The sequence below is a fragment of the Lampetra fluviatilis genome, chromosome 1 (assembly GCF_964198595.1).
Source record: "Lampetra fluviatilis chromosome 1, kcLamFluv1.1, whole genome shotgun sequence".
Lineage (NCBI taxonomy): Eukaryota > Metazoa > Chordata > Hyperoartia > Petromyzontiformes > Petromyzontidae > Lampetra > Lampetra fluviatilis.
The window spans coordinates 38,494,676-38,516,479 of record NC_136275.1 but is presented as its reverse complement, the minus strand read 5'-3'; the positions used below and the strand labels follow the sequence as shown (position 1 = coordinate 38,516,479).

The following is a 21,804-nucleotide window of genomic DNA, read 5'->3' as shown; positions in this document are numbered from 1 at the left end:
TCCTGAACCGATTCGTAGATGATTCGACGCCGAGTTTGTAATCGCGAGGCGCGGATCGGGGCTTCTGTGCACAACGCCTCGAAATCGGCGGCCATCTTACGTAAGGGGTGGGGGTGCTCACAGAGCCCAAGCGACGTCGTATTGTGACGACGTCACCAACATTTCCCCTGACCAAGATGGACGACTAGCCCACTGCGTCACAGCGGGGGGGTGGGGGCAGAGCTCACAGAGCACAAAGGACGTTGTCGTATGATGACGTCACCAACATTTATTCTCGGGGGGTGGAGGGAGAACTCGGGCAGCTTTCCCCTGACCAAGATGGACGACTCACCCATTGCCTCACAGTGGGGCGGTGGGGCTGGGCAGAGAAACTCACAGAGCACACGGAACATTTTATTGTGATGACGTCACCAACATTTCCTCTGGGAGGGGGGACACTGGCGGCTTTCCCCTGACCAAGATGGACGACTCGTTCATTACGTCACAACGGGCGGAGGAGGGGGGGGCAGCTTCGCGTGGTGATTGGCTGGTGGTGCGTGCTACGGAAAAAAAAGCGCGAATTTGATTGGCGCGATCAGATCACGTGCGTCGCCTTCTTCAGCTGGAGGGATTGCCATGACAACAACGCGCTTGTCACGAGCTTGGCAATGTGGTTGGGTTCTGCGTGGAGGTTGGTGCCGATTTCAAGTTTCCAAGTTTCATTTATTAGGTTTAGCCCTGTGAGCCATTCGGCTCTTGAATCGGGTGCAACCGCAACAAACTAAAAACATGAACAAGAAAATATCTTAAAGTGACTGTGCAAACAGAAAATCCAAGAAAAGACAGCAAAATATTGCAGGAAAAGCACCGTACACCAACACTGTGTGCAAAAATCCCAGTGGGATGCAAGTCAAACAACAACAACCACAAGACAACTTAGATTAAGGCCATCAGTCTAACTCTGTACTACAACAAACAAACATGGCCAAACCAAAAAACTTTTCGAAAATCACCAAAATAAAGCCATAAAAGCAATGAAACAGTGATCATAGGAACTGTGACCGAATTTTCACAATAAACGACATAAACAACATGTACCACCAAACTCTGCAGCCATAGCTGGCTGCATGAGTCACTCCACAACAGCAGGAGCATCAGTCGGAGAATCAACATGTTTCAATGCACCTTTAAGATCAGCACGCTAAATCAAAACACAGATCATACTTTGCAGCGATCATCCATGGGTGGTGGGCACTAGTTGGCACAGCAGGGGGTACAGCTGGTGGTGCATCTACAGCTCATCTCAGTCAGCCAACCCATGGGCACCTGCTGGGTCTGTCCCGAGATCTCCTCCTGTCAGCAGCGAGCCTTCGACACTTCACGTGGCCTCAAAGTGCACCTGGCCTGGCACAGGCGCCGTGGTGACAGTGACCGACACTTTTAAGTGGCGTGTGGCGGGGTATTGGTATTGGGCACTTGTTTTTTCCTGCTAAAGTGGACTGCTGGTGGGGGGCTGCGTGAGCCCCCCTAGGCTGAGATGGGACGACTGGGGGTGGGATCCGCAGGAATTGAGCCCGGCACGAGGGCACGCGGGAAGCACGTGTCAGATTGTCACGCGGGCCGGTGGCACGTTCCCAAAGGGGACACAAGACGACATTCAAAGCTGAGTGACCCCAATTAGGGTCATGGTCAGAGCATTCCCCCCCCCCCCCCCCAAATAACGTTAAACCAGGTGAGCCCACGTGTTGGGCTGTGGTCAGGGTGGCGAGATGTTAACTCCCCTCACCTGGTATGCAGAGGTGATGGGTTCGATCCGGACCCATTCATAGCAATCTCGGTTGGCCGCATGAACGATGGTGAGGGCCAATGCCTTTTAGGGTGAGGGTTAGAGCATCCATCTGCGGCTCTTTAAGGACTGCTTCGTGGCGTTATTTATCAAGGGCCCCCTCATATTCACATGTCATGTTGAGGGTTTTTATTTTACCGAATTCGAATAAAATGGCTCTTGTTGTTTTGGTTGACGACCCTTGGGCTAGACCGAGAAATGGTTCGAGTCATCCTTGTGCTGGCAAGTGGCCGATTGCATTCAACGCCGTTAGCAAACATCTCCTGTGGCAGGGTCTAAGGAATAGAGCAATTTGCGTTTTATGCAACTGACCGCATAACCTTGGGCGTAACCGTGACCTGGGATAACCGCCTGAGCTAGCGTCAAGCAAATACTGAGGTTCACCTTGTGTGTAAGGTTAAGGGCTATGTTAGTGCATGTTAGGGGCGCCACAGTGGCAAAATGTTAACTACCTCGCCTGGTATACAGGAGGGTGTGGGTTCGATCCCGATCCTCACGCTTGTATATTTGGGGTTGGCATGGTTTTTCCGTGGTCGCGTGGATTTCTATCCGGGTCCTCCGGTTTTCCCCTCCACATTTAGAGTCAACGTGCGTTGAGAGTATTTGGCCGCTTTAAATTTCCACACCATATTCCACTTCCTCGAGCTATTATTTGTGGCCAGGTCGCTTCTGAAAAAGTTCTATATAGCTTAGTGGGTCTTACCTGGTAAAATAAAATATAGTTTTACTTAACTTTCATTTCATAGTGCATAGCCATGAAGTGGGGTTAACATTGCGTCACTCGGGTCAGATTAGGGCATGACCCAATGTATAACAATGACCCAGGTAAATGCATTGCGTCGAGGGCAGGGCAAAATTCGGTTAGGCTGGAGTCAAACACAAGGTGAGGGCAAACGGCCCTAATGTTGGCCCGTGTTTGCCTTTGTCGGGTTTGGGGGTCAGCGACAAAGCAACGAGTAGCCCTAAATATAACTGCTAGTTACCAAGGTTAAAGTCGTGTGTGAGGATGGGGGGGTCTATCAAGGCCAGTGCTGGACCGACTTGTAGAAAGTACATGTCTCCATCAAGTGACAGATGAAGATAAATGTTCACTGCAGGATTAAACAAATGCCTTTGTGCGGGAAATTCACAAATCAAGTTATTCTTGTCTGGGCTTCTCACAACGGCCGTGCACGTGGCATTCATAAACCTTAAATTTAGACTGGTAACTTTACAAAAGCATCACATTACGATATGCAAACAATAAGCTAAGGTCAGGGCATGCAAACATGTCACGCTCGTAAAATGCATGTCTCTCAAGGGGTTGAGTTGGGGCGGTATGTGACATCAAACAAAACCATAACAAATACGTGAACGTAAAAAAAAGCCCTTGACACGCCAGTTCTTTATACACTGTACACGTCTCTATATCCGCTAAGAGCCGCAGGTTTCTTGTTGTAGTGATTCTACTGACCACTACATTACACAAGAGAGAGCGAGAGCTCACAGCTGCTAGTGACTCACCACTTTTGGATGAGCGCAGATGTTGTTGGTCGGTATTTTCCAGATAAAGCTGATATTTCTCTTTTTTGTGATTAAAAAAATTGTGCTTCGTGAGTCAGGTTATATGATGTGGCCGAGGACGTAAATAAATACGGCACCATGTGAGCAATGAAAACAAAAGGGCACTTCCCTACCCAGCCCAGGGTATGAGCCAGAGAGCCACAATCCATCACCCACGATTCGCTCCTCCTCCTACGTTGCAGCTACCACCATGAGCAGTATCAGCCACGGTCAATCCACTGCTGAATAAAGGGCTTCCCCCGAACCAGGTCGCCATATTTCACAATCTTCAGATGAAGGTGTATCACTGAATCCCCACAAACAATGGTGAAGATACATTCTGAACGTGGTTGCCCTTCATGAAAGCCGGCAGCGACATTAACATACAAAAATCATCACAATAAAAACACACAAACAGGGCTGCCAGAGCTAACCTACAGCAGCAGCGAAACAATTTACACAAAATAAAAAAAACCGGCGATTACAGCAAATCGAGAAGCAACGGAGGGTGGTAACCGCACAAAACACAGCATCAGCAGTAGAGGTGGCTGCGTGATGCCCCCTCTCTCTCACTCCGCCATAGGGAAGCGAGGCTAAGCCTCCCTCCTACCCCACCCCCATCCTCCTCCTCCTCGCTCACTCTGCAGCACAGGCAGAGGGGTAGTAGTCGTGGTTGTGCGTGCGTGCTGCAAGGACCGCGAAGAAGGAGGTGGAGGAGGAGTGGAGGCTGTACCGAGAATGAGAAGGTTATTGTGAAGAGGAGGTAGAGTGTTGAGAGGCTGGGTGGGAAGAGGAAGAGGAGGAGTGGGGGCTGCGAAGAGGAGGAGGAGTTGAAGCAGTGAAGAGGAGAGAGGGGAAAAGGATTTCAGCCGCGTGGACGGCCGTGGAAGCAGCCAAGCGATCCCGTCCACGACGTGGAACGGGGGATTATGCCGGTTCGAGTCCGGGGCCGTGCACGGGCAGTTTGACGGAGCGGTGGCTGGGCTCTGAGCCCGGCTCCATCCCCGGAGGAATCATCGCTTCTCAGGGCATCGGCCACGGGCGGCGGGGAAACATGAAGAAGCAATTCAACCGCATGCGACAACTGGCGAGCCAGACTGTCGGAAGGCGAGTGACTCGGTGGCTTGGGCGGTGCGGTCGTGGCCGGGTTTTGGTGAACACAGCCGGCGTTCGGTGCGGTCGGGGTGGATCAGTGGAGCTGTGATCTGGTCTGAATGGAATGTTGTGATATTGGGGCAAGTGTAGATGGAGTGAGCTCTAGTCTGAATGGAATGTTGTGATATTGGGGCAAGTGGAGATGGAGTGAGCTCTGATCTGGTCTTAATGGAATGTTGTGATATTTGGTCCAGGAGAGATCGATTGAGCTCTGATCTGGTCTGAATGGAATGTTGTGTTATTGGGACGAGTGGAGATGGAGTGAGCTCTGATCTGGTCTGAATGGAATGTTGTGATATCGGGTCCAGGAGAGATCGATTGAGCTCTGATCTGGTCCGAGTGGAATGTTGTGTTATTGGGACGAGTGGAGATGGAGTGAGCTCTGATCTGGTCTGAATGGAATGTTGTGATATCGGGTCCAGGAGAGATCGATTGAGCTCAGATCTGGTCTGAATGAAATGTGTAATATCGGATCCAGTGGAGATGGAGTGAATTCTGATCTGTATGGAATGTGTAATACCGGATCCAGTAGAGATGGAGTGAGCTCCGATCTGGTCTATACGGATTCCATGAGATTGGGTGCAATCGAGTTGGAGTGAGGTCTCATCTGGTCTGTGTGGAATTGCTGGGTCCGGGTCCGTATGGAACAAGTGGGATCTTGTGTTTTTTAGAACCTGGATAGGTCGGATCAGATTTCGGGTCAGGATGGAGTCGGGTGGATTTTTGAGGATATGGAGATGGATCCGATCGAGACGAATCGGATTTGTATGGCACAGAGGAAGTCCCGAGCGTTTGGGGTATGGTTCAGGTTCAGGTCCTGGCTCTGCTCGAGGCCCCGTCTTGGCCCGTGGTGTGGCCTGTGTTGACCGGCTGTGTGTGATTACACCCCCCCTCCCCACAGCTGTTGATTACATCCTTGTGATGAGTAAAACCTGGTCATATCCCACCCCACCCTCTCCCCCAGTGATCCCTCTGGCATTGTACTGCGGGGGTGTGGTGGGTGCCACTGGGAAGGTTGGGATTGATGAGTTGTGTATTAATGCGTGGTGCACGGTGGTGGCTGGACAGGGCCCCAGACAGCTCGATTCGCGGTCGGGGTGGGACGTGATGATGGGATGGGAGAGTAGGGATGTGTATGGAGTTGATGCACGGAGGGCATGGGGATGATGTTCTGGTTGTATAGGAATGTTTAATGTCATGGGATTGGTGTAACACAGACGTGGGTCCGATGGGACGAGCGTTGGGATGTGTGTAGGATGTGAGGATTGTTTATGGATTTCATTGCGATTGGGTTGATTTATAGTTACGTGAGTGCATTGGCATTGATGTATGTGATGGTGTGGGACGTACAGGGAGCAGGAGTGTAGTGGTTAGCGCGCTCTGCTACGAACCCAGTGACCCGAGTTCGATTCCCGCTCACGGCTAACACCGGTGAAGATTATCTGAACCGGTCCTCGGCCTCCCCTAGGTCGACTCAGCCTCAATTGAATACCTGATGCGGTGTGTAAAACATCGCTACTGGGGAGACAAAAGCGGTCGGGCGTGGTGCTGGTCACCCACTCCCTCGTGTGACGTGCCGGCCTTCATAGGCGCTCGCTAACAGCACTTGCCCCAATATTCTTTCAAGGCTACACGGGGGGGGGGGTCTTTGTCTTGTCTTTGTACAGGAATGTGATGATGGAATAGATGTATAGAAATGTGTGTGTCATGAGAAGGATGTACATGGATGTGCATGGGATGAGCTGGATTATAGAGAGCTGTATATGTAATGGAATGGGGAGTGTGCAGGGATGTTCATGGGATGTAATGAACGTACAAGCATATGGTGATAATAAGATGGTTGTATCGGGGTTGTTAATGCAATCGAAAATATGCAACAAAGTAGGGACGTGATGGGATGAGCATGGAAATGTGATGCATGTGCAGATTTGTCGGTGTCATTTGATGTAGCAGTTTGGCAGCACCCTGCTCTTCAGAGAGCAGCGGACGGGCTGTTTTATCTGCGGCTGCGCGCTCCGCTCCATAATGGCACGGCGCGCGTTGCGCGGTGGCTGGGTTCATGCCGGGTGTCGCGTGATTAATACATTGTAAATGCATCGTAAGCATGAGGCTCCCTCTTTGTATCGGTGGCTCAGGGCATTAGTACGGTAACCATTGGGGGGTTTAACCGCTTCCCGCGGCGGCGGTGGCGGCGAGGTGCGTGTGCGCCCGCGCGGTCATTTCCGAGCAGCGATGTGAATTAACGCGCCTGCCTGCTGATGGGCACAGGCGGCTTCCATCCCCACCACATCCTCCATCCCCACCACGTCCCCCCATCCCCACAACGTCCCCCATCCCCGCTGTCAATGACGCGCTCTGCGCACCACAACACACACACACGCGCGCGCGCACCGCACACACACACGCGCTCACACACTGCACCACCACAGTCATTAGATTTTTACGTCCATGGTGATTCACGACGAGGTAATGATGTCACACCGTTTCAGGGGCACTCTATTCCCGACACCATTGAGCTTGTGGGGGTTTAAGGGGTTTTTTTTTCGTTCCCTGGGTCTTTCAGACCAGACACGGTGACATTTGTTGTGGCGTTCATGATGGGGGTCTCCCCAGGAAGAGGACATTGCATGATCCTTGGAGAGGAGATGACCCCCCCCCCCACCTCTATCTCTCTCGTCTGTAATGGCTGAGCGTGGAGTGCACGTGTGATGCTGTTGGCTGAGTGGGGCCACACGGCCTTGGGGTCGATTTTTGCATCGAGATCGCTGCTGCGGTGAATGCATGTGCCTTGCGTAACACCGGGTGATGGTGCGCCCATGTCCTTTGTACACTCAACACGGGCGTTCGGTATAATATCACCGATGCAGAGTACAAGATTCAGCCTTTGCCAATCCGCTGCTGGATGAGTTGGCACACCGTGCAAGTAGCGGAGGCTGCTTGACCATACTTCACCATGCTGGTCAGTGCGGCCTGGTTAAGGGGAAGCCCCGGACCGGTTAAGATATTACTCACCACTTTCGTTAGCCGTGGCTGTGAATCTAACTCGGGTGGCTGGGTTCATAGCGCACTGCGCGAATGCATTAACCGAGCGGTATCGGTGTAATAATCCCCCGTACTAAACAACAATAATTAGCGCTTGTGGGAGAATCAAGGTGTCATCATGGCCATCAATGCGACCACACCGCCACCCCCTGCTTCCTTGTGTGCGGTCCGTCAGCTGCTGTTGCACCGTTGACACCGGTCCTCAAATCTTCCTCCGGTGTCACGCCATCAGCTCGTTTTCAGAAGCGATCTGGCCATAAATAACAGCTCGGTAAACTGGCTTATCCCGTGGGAATTCTCCCCTCGGTTCTGCATGGGTATTCTCCGAGCTCTCCAATTTCCTCCCATAGCAAACAAAAACACCATACAATGTACCTAATATTGACCAAATATCCAATTGCTGAAAAATGTACTGAATTAGAATTATTGAATTGGATGAACAATTGCAGAGGAAGGGATATTCTGGAGGTGACGCCCACGTGTTCCATTGATCCACCCTGACCGAGTCTCCCAGAATAGAGTTTCCCTTCACAAACCAACCAGGTTGGTCAATCCTGCACGGATGTCTCCGATTCCCTGCCATAGCGCCAAGATAATGTAAACAGTGCTCTTCATTGCAACGCCCGTGGGCCATTGGAGGCCCCTGGTGGCCTTGAGTGCGGCCCCAGAAGTATGGAAATGGTTAAATGTGAAAACACCCCCACCATGCTGTCAAAGCCAATGGTTTCAAATGTGTGGCGGCCCTCACACTGATGTCTTATCGGCGAAAGTGGCCCCCATTCTGGAAATTAGTGAAGAACTCTGCTGTAAACGCGCATTTCGAAATGTGGAGGGAAAATCGGAGGACTCGGAGAAAAGTCCACGCCACCACGGAGAGAAAACGCAAACTCTAAATATACAATCTTGATACAGCAGGCATCAGGGTCAGGATGGAACCCACGACCTCATGTATACCAGGCGAGAGATGTCTTGTTCGCCGACCTCTGGGTGCCACTCGATAGCCGATCTCTCTCTCTCATGCCTCTCCTCTGCGGTATGTTAGTGTAGCGTCTTTTAATTGAAATACTGCACACTGGGTGTTTCCTGCAAGGCAGCAGTTATTGTTTTCGAGCGACGCAGCTATGCCGACGCTCGGGATTGCCGAGCTGGCTACAACGCTTCCTCTTCCCCTCCCGACTCGTTTCATTTCACTCTTCCCCTCGCTGGCTTCAGCCAGACGAGGGGTTGTTTGCCCAGCAGCAGCAGCAGCGTTCCCACTCGTGAGACTTAGAGCAGCGTTGTTTGTACACGGGGGCGCGCGCACACACACACACAGGTGCGGTGGACAAGTGCTGGAGGCGGTGAAGATACAGTCCATTGTGGGTGCTGTAATTGTTCATCGCGAAGGGAGTTGCTGATGTTCTCTCTGCGTTACGACTTTTTTTGTTTATTACATCCACACATCTGTTGTGGTTATTGTGGCGGCAGTGGTAACACGTGTGTCTCTCCGCCTGTTGGACATGGGTTTTCGCCGTGTTCTCCAGTTTCCTCTCGTAGATAAACACCACATGCATGCCGATCGGTGTTGGTCTAACGTCCCGATGCAGGACCCTCCTGAATGCCGAGTGGCTTTCCTGGCTAGATAAGCGATGATGATGATGATGATGATTATCATAATATTATTATTTTATCAGCCTCCTTTTCCCGTAAAATGTCATTGTTAAATATGACAGCGCCTTAATTGGGTAAACACTGCCGGCTTTTGTTTTCTTGTCTTGAATTTGTTGTCGCTGTGGTCACGCACCACGGACCCCCCTTGTAAAATGGCCGGGCAGCTGGCCGAACGGGACCATCGTCCGTGCGACAAAATCACAACAATAAACTCGGTCTCAAACTTGAAGCCCTCTTGTGCATAACGAGTGGACGGCCAGGGGGCTGTCTGGTCTCACCCACGCACTGGCCGTTGACGTGTCCCGCTGAGTGACGTAGTGCCTCGCGCGCGCGCCTTCAAAAAATAAATCCACCGAAGGTGTGCCTGCCGTCGCAGGACGCGGTGTCGTGAGCTTGTGGATTTGTGCACCACAAAGTGAGGTTTGTGTCTGTCCCGTCCCCCCCTGGTTGAGAGCGGGGAGGATTTTTTTACACCGAGGCGGATTACGAGCGCTGCGGCTTGAATGGTAGCCGGAGTCATTTTCCTGCTCGCGCAAGGTTTGGGTTTTTTTTTCTCCCCCCCGCACAGCCTGGCCAAACCGGTGGATACCCGTTCGAAATAAGAAGAGACTCGAGAGCTATGCAAAGCAGGAGGAAATGCCGCTGCCTGCAACGGCACAGGCTGACAGGAGAGTTCACCACCTGCATGTGGGCAACATCGGAGGCAAATGAAATAGCGATCGCTTCCGTAATGAGATGACTACCGAGCCCCTTTCTGCATTTTTCCCGTGTTGCATTAGCGCGTTAATATTTCCGAGTCGTTCACGGACCTTGCACGGGTGGTAAAACGACATACCATGTGTTACATTGCACTTGGCAGTTCGGACTATTTAATCGTGTAATAGCTCATGGATGATAGGGTAATGTAGCTGTGCGAGTGGGAAGCACTGATCGAATGCTCTCAACGTTTTAAACTTTTATACATCTACGATGCCCCTCTATGACACTGAATGTAACTAACTTTTTTTTTTCCAGAAGCATTTCATTGCATTTCCCAACCAAGTTGCAACAGTACAAACAGTGGGCAGCCTGGTCGGGTCCCCCTAAAGAGAAATGAAATTCTAGGAATCCACGCAACGAACTGGGGGATTGGACCGTGCATCCTGCTGTACTAGTCTTCTCCCGAGTCGACTATTGTCATCTTTTGAGTGAATATTTGTGGCCGGTGCCAGGTGTGGACCGCAGAGACAGGGGAGAGGAGGAGTGCGGGGCCGTGGCGAGAGTCAGGGCGATGCAACGACCGTGCTTGATCCTCCGACTGCCATCCAACACGGCCCTCCTCCCCCGTCCCCTACCACACGCGTCGGTATCAAAGTGGCGAGTAGGTCTGCGATAAGCTGTGACACAAATCCCGATGAAATTAGCAGGCTAAGGCCGGGAAGGGCACGAATGCCCCGCAGAAACTCCACCCCCCCCATCCACTCCCACCCCCAGCACACAGCTGTCCCGGCTGGCAGAGCCACGGTGCATCCAGCATCGTGGTGGCACCGCAGGGGCTTGGACACAATCTGTGCTGCTGGTTGAGGCGTCGACCACAGCGACATGGAAAAATGTTGTTCCTGCTGTGGACTTTTTTCTCTTTTCCTATAACGCACAGTTTGATTTTCAAGTGTGGCAGAACGTATTTACAAGCAAAAGTCGGAGCGTCTCCCCCACTTCCCAATAAGTGCGGCGCTAGGCGGGGCTTTGTGCTGGAAATTACACATTCCTGTGGGCCTAGAGCAGTCGTTCCACGGGACAACCACCGTATTTACAAGCAAAAGTGTGTTATTGCCAGATAGGGTAAAACCTATTATTATATTTTGATACTGGCAAGGGAGGTCCCACGGTGTAGCTGCTCGCCCTGAGCTTTCAATCTCCCGATAGTGGCATTGTCTTTGTGCTGTTCGCCTTTTTGCGTCCTGTGGTCTAACACTTTAAGACTAGGCTCTAAAGAAAGCTGTCTCTGGTGTGGACCAATCAGTTTCAAAGACAGTGCATCATATACTACCAGAGCATTTTTGTTTGCATGTTCACCACAAGTAGAAGTGGTTAATGCAGAAATTATTCCTTCCTTTTATTGCCAGAAAGGGTCAAACATATTCTTATACGGTGACCGTCTTTGTTCGATGGCTCGCCAAAAGCCGCCGTTGCAAGGATGACCAGAGTTTGCGTGGTGGTGGTGGTGGATGCTCCTCGTTGGGAAATTACACATGCTGGTGGGTAGTATGTGCGGGGAAGTGTTGGCCACTGGCCAAACGGTTACAGAAATCGGGAAACGGTACCAGTTTCTGTTCTGTGAAAAAATGACAACGGAAGAAGATTCCCCAAGTGTGAAGATGATTGGACATTGTATCCGTGCAAGGTCTCTCTTTTTGGCGTGGACATTCCGTGGTTCCAGCACCGCACTGTAAAGGAAGAGCTGGCAGCATCCTGGACTGCCCTTCCGCTCATGCTGTGTGGAGGGCTAAAGGTGCAGCCCTGCAATTGCTTGTTCAGGCCACTGCTGGCAGAAGGGGCCTTAGCCAGAGGAAGCTCCTGAGAGAGCCCCTCTTGATGGTATTTGTCCTGCTCGTTCACACTGGCCAGACGTCTTGGAAGAGGTGGGAATACCCCCCCCACACACCCCACATTTACGTACCTGACATTACATGAACTGTGTACACTTATGGCAGCTTCAGAGACGTAGAAGAAGTAAAATTTGTTCATATGTAGACACTTGCTTAACTTTCTTCATAGTCTAAATAAAGATTCTGATTCTGAATATGACTAAATATGTCACGGTCCTGGTCAGGAGTCCACCCAGCCCATGCATTTGAATTGAGGTCAATTCAAATGCATTCCAGTTTGTGGGGAGTCACCGGTGGTTGTCCCATGTAGCGACTGCTCTAGGCCCTCAGGAATGTGTAATTTCCAGCACAGAGCCCGCCTAGCGCCGCACTTGTTGGGAAGCGGGGGAGACGCTCCGACTTTTGCTTGTAAATAAGGTCTGCCGCCACATTTTTTTCATAAAACTGTGCGTTACAGGAAGAAAGAAAAAAAAGTATAAAGTCGACAGCAGGAACAACATTTTTCCATGTGGCTGTGTTCGACGCCTCAACCAGCAGCGCAGATTGTGTCCAAGCCCCTGCGGTGCCACCACGATGCTGGGTGCACCGTGGCTCTGCCAGCCGAGACAGCTGTGCGCTGGGGGTTGCGGTGGATGAGGGGGGGAGGGAGTTTCTGCGGGGGATTCGTGCCCTTCCCGGCCTTAGCCTGCTAATGTCATCGGGATTTGTGTCACAGCTTATCGCAGACCTACTCGCCGCTTTGATACCGACGCGTGTGGCAGGGGGAGGAGGGCCGTGTTGGATGGCAGCCGGAGGATCAAGCACCGTCGTTGCGTCGCCCCGACTCCCGCCGCAGCCCCGTGTCCCTCCCGCGTCGCACTCCTCGCCCCTGTCTCTGCGGTCCACACCTGGCACCGGCCGGTTTTTCTTTGTAACCCGCACGCCATGGGTGACATCACCCGTGTAGACAAACGTTCCATTCCCCCCTCGTGCTGCTAATCGTTCCGCGGTCTTCCCCCCCCCACCGCTCCCCAGGGCGCTTTGTCGGACACACGCGGCAAGCGGTCTGGAAGGATCGCGCCCGCCGTGCTTTGGACGCGCCAGCGGAGCGGGGTCGCGTTATTCGTTCGGCTGAACAATACGCGAGGGGGGGGGGGGAGGTGGAAAAAATATTTGTCCGTCGCGACGGAGATAGATTCTTGGAAAGGGAGCGTGCAAGAGTGATTGACGCCTCGCAGTTGTGAACTCAAAATGTTGAGGGCGGGAGGGAGTCCCCGTGCCGTCTGCTTTCCTGCGACGCGGCCGTCTGTAATGGATCGAGCGCCCATGCGGTGCGTGCTGGAGCACTAACCCTCGTGATACGCAGGTGTGAGTTCAAGGAGAAATGTGGCTCTTGAGCTTGGCAAACAACTCGGAGTCTGGGAGATGGCGGCAATTACCGCGGCAAGGCCCACCCCGCGTGTTACGCAGCATTGCCCCCCCCCCTCGCGCGCATACTCTCGCACGGAGCTCGCCTCGTTAATGTTTCGCCATAAAAATGTTTGGGATTTTGCAGCTCTCTCTCTCTCTCGCTTGCGGTTGCCCTCCCCTGCTGCTGGGGCATCTACCGTGCGCCGTCTGCGGTGCGCAGCGTCGGCGTGATCATCGGCTTGCGCTATGCAGAAGGGCACGATTTCCGAACGTTCTAATGAACTGGTTTGATAAAGGAGTGCGCGATTCGGCACCCGAGTCTGTGACGAGGCAGGGTGTGTGAATTTGTGCGGTGTAGAAAGGGGGTGAGTGGTAGTGTCGTGTGGTTAGCGCGCTGCGCTACGAATGCGGTGACCCGAGTTCTATTTACGCTCGTGGCCAACACCGGTGATGATTTTTTAACCGGTACTGGGCCTCTCCTAGGTCGACTCGGCCTCCTGAGTACCTGGTGCGGCGTGTAAATATCGCCACTAAGGAGACGAAGGCGGTCGGGCGTGGTGTTGGCCACCCACCCCCTTGTGTACCGTGCCGGCCTTCATAGGTGCTCGCTAGCAGCACTTTCCCCAAACAGTCTGTTATGGCTATATGGGGGAATTTTACCTTTGTCGTTGATGTAGAAGTGTGTGGCACTGCTTTCTCTCTCTCTCTTATGTTGTGAATCACTCCCCAACTTGCCTCCTACCGTAGGGTTGTGTTTCACGTGTTTAAAACGTCTTGAGATGCATTTTGACCCCGCTGTATAAATAGAAATCTGCATTGTGGTCGGTGCTGCCTGTGGTACTGCCCGCCCTCCATAGGTCTCACACCCTGCTAGGTAGGTGCCGGGTGCATGCGTGAGCTTGGCATGGACTCCTCATTATCCATTCCGTCAAGGTGGGAAGTCACTCCTCCTGGAATCCATCTCGATTTCTCTTCTACTCTGCCTCTGACTGACTGAGTCTTTCTTCTCCGATGTCTTCGGTCACAACTTGCCATAACACTGTGGCCCTTCGCGGCCCATGGTAGCCTTCCCTGTCACTGCATTCCCTGTAAAACATAAATGTGTGTGTCTACTCCTTGGTCCCGTAGATATACGTCCCCGTTATTTCACCAGAGGTTTGAAACCGTGGCCTCGTTTGAACAAAAAATTTTTCTCGGAAACTTAACGCTTAGGATTTCGAAACCAATATTATGATTCATAATTGATGTTTTTGACCAAATAAAATGAAGTTGTCACGCGACAACTTTATTGAATTAGCCGTGCCGGGTGGAGGGTGGTGTACAATGTCCGTTGGCATTTTACTCACGCGATACTACCCAAAAAAATTAATTGTGAATGAATACAAATTTTAATATATTGAGACAGCCCCCCCCCCCCCTATGTTCAGAATGATACATCACCGTTCGTGACCCCTCCAAAGTTATTTTTGACAGGTTTTCACTGATCTTCTTGGTTCTTTCGGTAAAGTCACGTAGAATGGAAATAATAAAATAATAAAAATAAAACATAATTAAATAAATCTCACGACGTTTTATTTTTATTATTTCCATTCTACGTGACTTTACCGAAAGAACCAAGAAGATGAATCCCTGCAGTCACGAAAGCTTTAAATCGAGGGTTCCACTGAGTATAAATTCACACGAACTGTACGGATCCAGTCACTCGAATCGTTGTCAGGCTGAAGCCACGAAAATAAATGATGGAGTCAAGTGGAGAACTGGCTGAATTATCATCATCATCACCACAACCACGGCCACCACCATAACAGGAGCCTCCCTCGTACGGGTGCGACCAATCGAACATGTTGTGTTCACCGGACACCTAAACCCACGCGCGTGTAAACAGCAGCACACACGCGCACACACAGAATACGTCTCGCTTTCATGTTTGGACAGTGTCAACGTTACCTTCTGCCCCATTTTTAATTCGCGCCGCTCTCAGGCAGCTATTTTTAGCTTCGTTTCTTTACCTCGGCGTTATTTGTCGTTTAGCCGCGATCGCTCTTCCCAGCCCGACGAAAGCCACCTTCGCAAAGTTGTCACCGTCTCTCGCGGTCACGCGATCCAGCGATCCGTCTATCTGCGCGCTGGACATCCGCTCGGACGCGTTCGCTGCCTCGTCTGGCCACTCGATACTCTGTCGTTGGGCTTAAATCACCATCTAGCCGGGACGTGTCCTGCCCACGCCAGCTTACTTTTTTTCTGCAGTCACTAAAGTTCCTCTGAATTACACGTGTTCTCTCGTCTGTGTTCCTCCAGCCGTCTGTCGGTTGAAATTCAAGACACGCACCTCTCCTCCCTGTTTGTTTCCCACACTTTATCAGCAGATCTTTCTTCATTCTCTTCGTTGATGTCAATGCTCCTGATCCATGTGTCGAAGCAGGTCAGATACACCGATGAGTAAGTGCTGTACTGCAGTAATCATTCTGTATAACGCGGAGTGAGAGCCCATGTAGACCCAAACCCTCTTCTGATGGGGATATGGATCACGACAGCAGGTATCGCAATACTCGGTGGAAGAATACGTGAAGGTCACAATACGACCGTCGGTGGCGGCGACAGACCCTGACGACTGAAATTCCCAGAAATAATCATTGTTACAATAAGCGTAAATGGGCATTCACCAGTAGGGAGCGGTGGCCTCGGCTCGCGCGCAGGAGGTAGACGGATTGTGTGGTAGACACAGGGCCGTGTGAGATGGCGACGGCTTTGGTGGGGGGGGGGTAGGGGAGGCCTTCGGTCAGCATAGATAGAGCGTGGCTGACGGTGGTGAATGCTGACGGCTGTCGGCATGCACCGCACCGCGTGGTCCCGGAGCGGGCAACGGCGCGCCCACACCGCGCTCCTCCAGTGCGGAGAACCACGCTCCGAACGAGGTGCCAACAGCAGCGCCGTGCATGGCTGTCCGTCGAGAGATTACCTTTTGCTATCTTGTCTCGCTCATCAAGAGTTCACAGAGGACAGTTTTCTTTTTGCCCTCATCCTTCCGAGTCTGTTCCGTTATTCAAATGAGGTAAGAACACGGGCTGGGTGGGGGGGTCACCTGTAATTTGATGAACGTAGGCCCCCACCGCGTTCCCGCCACCAACCGGCACCCACCGGCATGGTGAAATACGGTGAAATAACCCCCGTGACCCACGGAGTGCGGGGAAGGCCCCTCATCCAGGGGGTTCATTTCAGCTGGGTCTGTCTGGGTCTGCGATCCAGAAAATGTTTTGCCACCAGGCACACTTCCATATCTCGTACACGTCTTGTTTTGGCTGTGACTGCTCGTCACACGTCACCGACTCCAGCCTACCAGCGGCCTGGAACAAATTTAATGAGAAATTAGACCCTGGGTAAGTGCCACTTGTGTTTTGATGAATGTACCTCCGGGCAACCGCTAATACTCCCTGCTCCAGACACAAATAAACCCGACACCTGACAGTGATCGGTAAAGGTGTAGCGAGACGCTGCCTGCGGGCGGGTGATGTCACCGCTAACCCTCGGAAGAGAGAGAGGCCCACTTCGGCGAGCGGCAGCGGCGCTTGTGCCTCCGACGGTCACGTGCCCTTGTCTGCATTGATGTGCGGCGGGCAAATAGAATCCACAATTGTGGTGCGAGTGTGACACGGTGGAAAGTGCTCGTAACCCTTATTACATTGACCCAGATGCTCGCGGGATTTTTGTTTCTTTCGGTTAGCTAAGGGATCACCGATTTCATTGATTGATTGAGTACGCCATTGAAGCGGAGAACAAAAATATTTTTAAAGACATGGCATGGATCGAAGAAAAGTAAGCGGGATTTGGCCGGACGCATTACGGAGCCAGAAGGAATGACGGGCCCGGTAAACAAGACCCGTGACACAGTGACCACCAAAGGAATAACCATCTTGGAGATGGAGCGACGAGATCATGCCACGTGCAGGAGCGAGATGGACAGTCATATTGGCGTACGGAGGCCTTGATACAGCAGTGGATAGATCATGCCCGGTGGCGATAATGACGAGGCAGTTGTCGATGTGACCATCAGCTGTGGAGCTGACTGTATCTTTGGCGTAGAAGCAACAAGAAACGTCACGATACTCAAATAGTAAATGTCGTGGGTTTACTCTCCAACACACCGGTGTGCTGAAGCAGTAACTAATTGGGACGTTTTGTTTCGGTGACAAACTTTACTAATTTGCTGTGTCGGGTGGTGGCGGGTTTAGTGACACATTGATATTTACGCGATCTAACCCAAACAAAATCCTTTATTATGCAGACGCGACCTGTACGTGTCAGCAGTTTTACACTCGAGCCATCATCTCTGAAAATCGGATGTGGTTCGCGTGCGGCGCTGCCACGGGGCGTCACTCCACCACGCCCCGGTGACCGTCTGGCTCTCCGACCGGTCTCCCATCAGTGGCGTTTGTTTTAATTGCTGTGCCGTCAGCCTTTCCGTCGGCCCGCTGCCGCCCCCCAAACACCACCCCTCGTCCACGGCTGCATCCCACCTGTGCCGGAGTAGCGGGGCACTGTGCCGGCTGCGGCCAGCTGTTTGTGTTCTCGGCTGAAAAAGAGTGCGATCATTGTTGCCGAGCTGGGTGGCGTTTTTTCGTGCAATTCCGTGCCGAGGGGGGCGATGGGCCGCACGCATTGATGCATAAAACGAAATGGTTTCTTTACAACACCCGGGTGTCCGTCACCCGGCAAGCAGCTGGGTCAGCTGAGCGTTCTACCTGCAAGCTGCAAAAATGTTTTAACTACCCCACCTCCCTCGTTATATGCCGATTACACTACCGGTGGTACGTCACGAGACTAAATAAGCATGCAGAAAACCCGTGCGCAGAGCAGTGAGAGATCCTTCACGTTCGATAATGGCCCACATAAGGTCATATCACACAGCTATATCTGAGATCCCCTTCCAAGTGACCTCTGGTACACACGTTAAAAGGGGAAGCAATCTCCCACCTGACCTCCACATGACATTAATGGGTTTTCGCATGACAGTTAAACCGATATTTTCAGTTCTCAGAACTATACTTTATCCAAATGAAGTTGAAATTCGCAATTTAACGTGTTTGGTGTTTTTTGTGTGTGTGATCATTGGTGACCGGGCTGAGACCCATCAACTCACGCCATGTGAGTACTCGATTTTAATCACAAGCGGCTTCAAACTTCTATTCGAACCCAGGATCACAGCGGCGCCACCCAGCCACCTCCACAAATATATATGTTTTAAGTTTTAAAAACGTGTCATCATTCTGCCACTACAGAATGATGACACGGAGCGAGTTCTGGTTCCGAGGCTCCATCCTAATTGGCCAATTTGTGCATTCTCACGACGCTACCAAAGCACGACACGAGAGACGTTTAGAACGATAAATGTTCGTATTAAAACATCCGAAAAGGCTCTATGAAACGGGGCTGAGGTGTTTCTGTCAAAATTGTTCGGAAATTAAATCGTCACTGCGGTGCGTTTCATGGGTGCCGTTGCGATTTAACCGCATCGCGCGGTTTCAGTCGCGCTTCTGCGGCCGTCTGGAACGCTCTTCCTCTCGATATTAAGAAGCCATCGGAGCAATGCACTTTTAAATCATCATCTAGATTGAAACTAATTTATGTTGCGTTTGTTGTCCTTCCCCCCCCCCCCCCCGCACATCCAATTAGCACGGTTGGCTACGTACGGTGTGAAAGTGGTTCTACATGCACACGTGCATTGTCATCTACCGAGTGTGAGCAGTGGGGATGTGCTCGCTGTAGCCTGTGCGCTGGCAACTCCCGAAGTGCGTTCAGAGTCTGAACGCACTTCACGAGTGCATTCATCTCTTCCAAGACCCCCTCCCGGCGAGCATTGGCCCACTCGCCCAGCATCCTGTCACCACGCCTTTTGTCACGAGACAAGTTAATGATAATGGCGAATTAGACTCCGTGTTACTGTTGTGATAGCTCCGGTGGCTGAAATGGCATGCTTTAAATGTTTCCCGTTGCCTTGTAATTTCACGATGTTTTTTTTCCCACGTTGACTGGGCAGCCTTCGCTACATTACGCGGCGCGCTTCTGCATTTCACCGCATCCTTTCCGCCTCCTCCTCATTGCATCACCAGTCACTCGAACGTCATGGTCCATCCCCGGCGTGCCCTGCCTGAAACTTGCACCATTCCCCCCCCGTCACCTTCTTCCCCTTTTGCAAGCACCCCCCCCCCGGCAACCTTCTCACCCTCTGTGCCTCTTCCTGCCAGGTGCAGCGACCGCTACTCGACAAAAATGACGGCTTCCCGACCCGCATTTGTATCCCCAGATACAAGTGTGTGTGCGCGCGGGCGCGCGTGCCAAATGTCAGCTTTTTGTAATGGCAAATGTTGCACTCAGCGGGTGTGAATTGCTTTAGTTTATTTCATACCGAAAAACTGCGCTCAGGGCTGCATGTGTCGTCGCTTTGTTTTTGTGTAATCTTGACCTTGTCGTGACATTACAGCTGTGTTCTGGCACTCACCGGCTTGGCTAATCATTGCAATGGAAGGAATGTTTTAACCGAGAGCAGTTTCTGTGACCCACGGCTTTGACTTGTGCAGTTTAACGTCGTTGTCATCATGAACATTTTGCCTCTAGGAACCATTTATTTGCTCCAACTGGGTGAAGCTGATACAGTGTCCGACTGTGTAAGGTCATGGTCCGAACCACTGGACTGAATCGGTTGCAAGTTCGAATCCCGTTTTACAGTCACTGCAGATGATCCCCTCCCTGGGTCAATAGAATTCGCAGCACTTTATGGAAATGCTACTGGATGATGTTGGTCTGTAAATCCAATAGGCCGATGGACAACAAAATAATTGTATTTATATGTGGAGACACAGAACAGAGTTCTGCTCAGGGAAACTTTATAGACTAGGTTAACGAGAGAATAGACTAGCCACCACACACCATCATCATCATCATCAGCCATAAACAATCCACTGCTGGATGAAGGCTTCTCAAAGCGGTTGCCATCTCTTACGATGATAGATTTTTGGCCACCGCCATCATAACGATGTAGAATTTTCCACTGCTGGCTCTCAGGGTCACAAAGACAGGTGTGCATTGCTGCTCACGGTGGCCAGATGTTACATACTTTACCTGGTATGCGGGAGGTCGTGGGTTCGATCCCGAACCTGACGCCTTTATATTTGGAGTTTGCATGTTCTCCCCCGTGGTCGCGTGGAATTTTCTCCGGGGGCCTCCGGTTTTTCTCTCCACATTTTAAATCAACGTGCGCCTCGAGTATGCGGCCGCTATAAATGTCCACGCGAAAAGCCACTTGGTTGAGCTATTATTTGTGACGGCCAGGTTGCTTCTGAGAAAGAGCTCTATAGCTCAGTGGGGCTTTATCTGGTAAAATAGAAAAGAGTTAATTGCTTTAATAGTTCGCTCGAGCTGGGGCGGACGCTGCGAATTGATTGACTCTCTTGCGCAGTGCATCCCTGCGGCGCAGTCAGGAGCCGCGTCCACTGTTGCGGCCGCCCTCCTGTACGGGAGGCAAACTCGCCACCCGCCCCACGGCCGTCGCCAACGGCCTGCGACTTGGCGCCGACTCGGGCAGACGGAAGGCGCACGGCTTCCCAGTAAAAGTGTGAACGTTCGAGGTCGACGTTTGGCCATCGTTGTGTCCGACGGTTTCAACCACGCGCCAACGGGTGGCCCAAGGTTGCAGGCTTCCTGGGTGTGGAGCGCACACAACGATCCTCACGGCCAAGGATCGTTATGTACGTGTACAGTCGTTTTGTCAATCCGCCGCTGGATGAGATCCTCCCCACGCCCATTCGGGTCATGTGGGTTATTTGATCATACTTCACCACGCTGGTCAGCCCGGGTCGGTGGAGGAGAGAAGTATAGACGTGGGGACAATACAACGATGAATCTTTTTTACGCACTTTTCCCTCTGCCGCTCGAAACGTAGCTCCGCAACCACAGCCTATAGCACCTGTTTTTTGCACAGAGGTCACCCATGCAAGCGCTATCCAGGCTCAAACCTGCTCAGCTTCTGATATCTGACGAGATTGGGCGCATTCCGGGTGACTTGGTCATTGGCAAGGATCTTCTTTTGCGCAAAAAAAATACCAACAATACGAGCAAAAAATAAAGTTTTTTTTTTACTGTGATTGAAGTATCCGGGTTATCTCTTGCAAATGCTAAACCATGAAATGTTAGGGTCACTTATACGATGGGGTTTATTTTTTCTTCGATAAAATACTTTTTACTTTGTATCACACAGATGCAAGACCGTGACACGGGGTGGTGGGGAGGGTGGGTGGGGGGGTTGTTTGGAGAGAGGGGGGGGGAGTAAGCGTTGGTGTTGTCCGTCACGACGAGGAAACTCGTCGCAAGGTGGTTTTACTTGCAACTTGGCAGCGGCACAACCGCTTGCACCAGCCGCAACGACGCAACCGCAACGTCCTGGCCGCGTGGTTATCAAGGCGCTGTGCACTCCAAGCGGAATTTGGTGCGGCCACATCGGCTCGGTTTGCCGTGCCATGTAAACTCTTTCATCGCCCGTCGATTGGGTTGCCAACTCTCCTGCTTTCCACAGAAAATTGTCCCCGTGTTGGGGTCGCTGCCGTCCTGGGAAATTTGTCA

At 51.8% G+C, this 21,804-nt stretch overlaps 1 protein-coding gene across 5 annotated transcripts in view; it reads left to right on the top strand.

Annotated features, from left to right (window-relative positions):
* The first annotated feature begins 4,003 nt into the window (after positions 1-4,003).
* LOC144935552 (uncharacterized) overlaps positions 4,004-21,804 on the top strand; it is an 86,689-nt gene continuing 68,888 nt past the window's right edge. For 4 of the 5 annotated variants that reach the window (XM_078862356.1, XM_078862337.1, XM_078862328.1 and 1 more), the window contains exon 1: positions 4,004-4,474. In XM_078862356.1, the coding sequence (XP_078718482.1) occupies positions 4,422-4,474 (53 nt within the window). In that variant the 5' untranslated portion in view covers positions 4,004-4,421. The remainder of the gene's footprint in view (positions 4,475-21,804) is intronic. The other variant, XM_078862319.1, reaches the window with a different exon arrangement.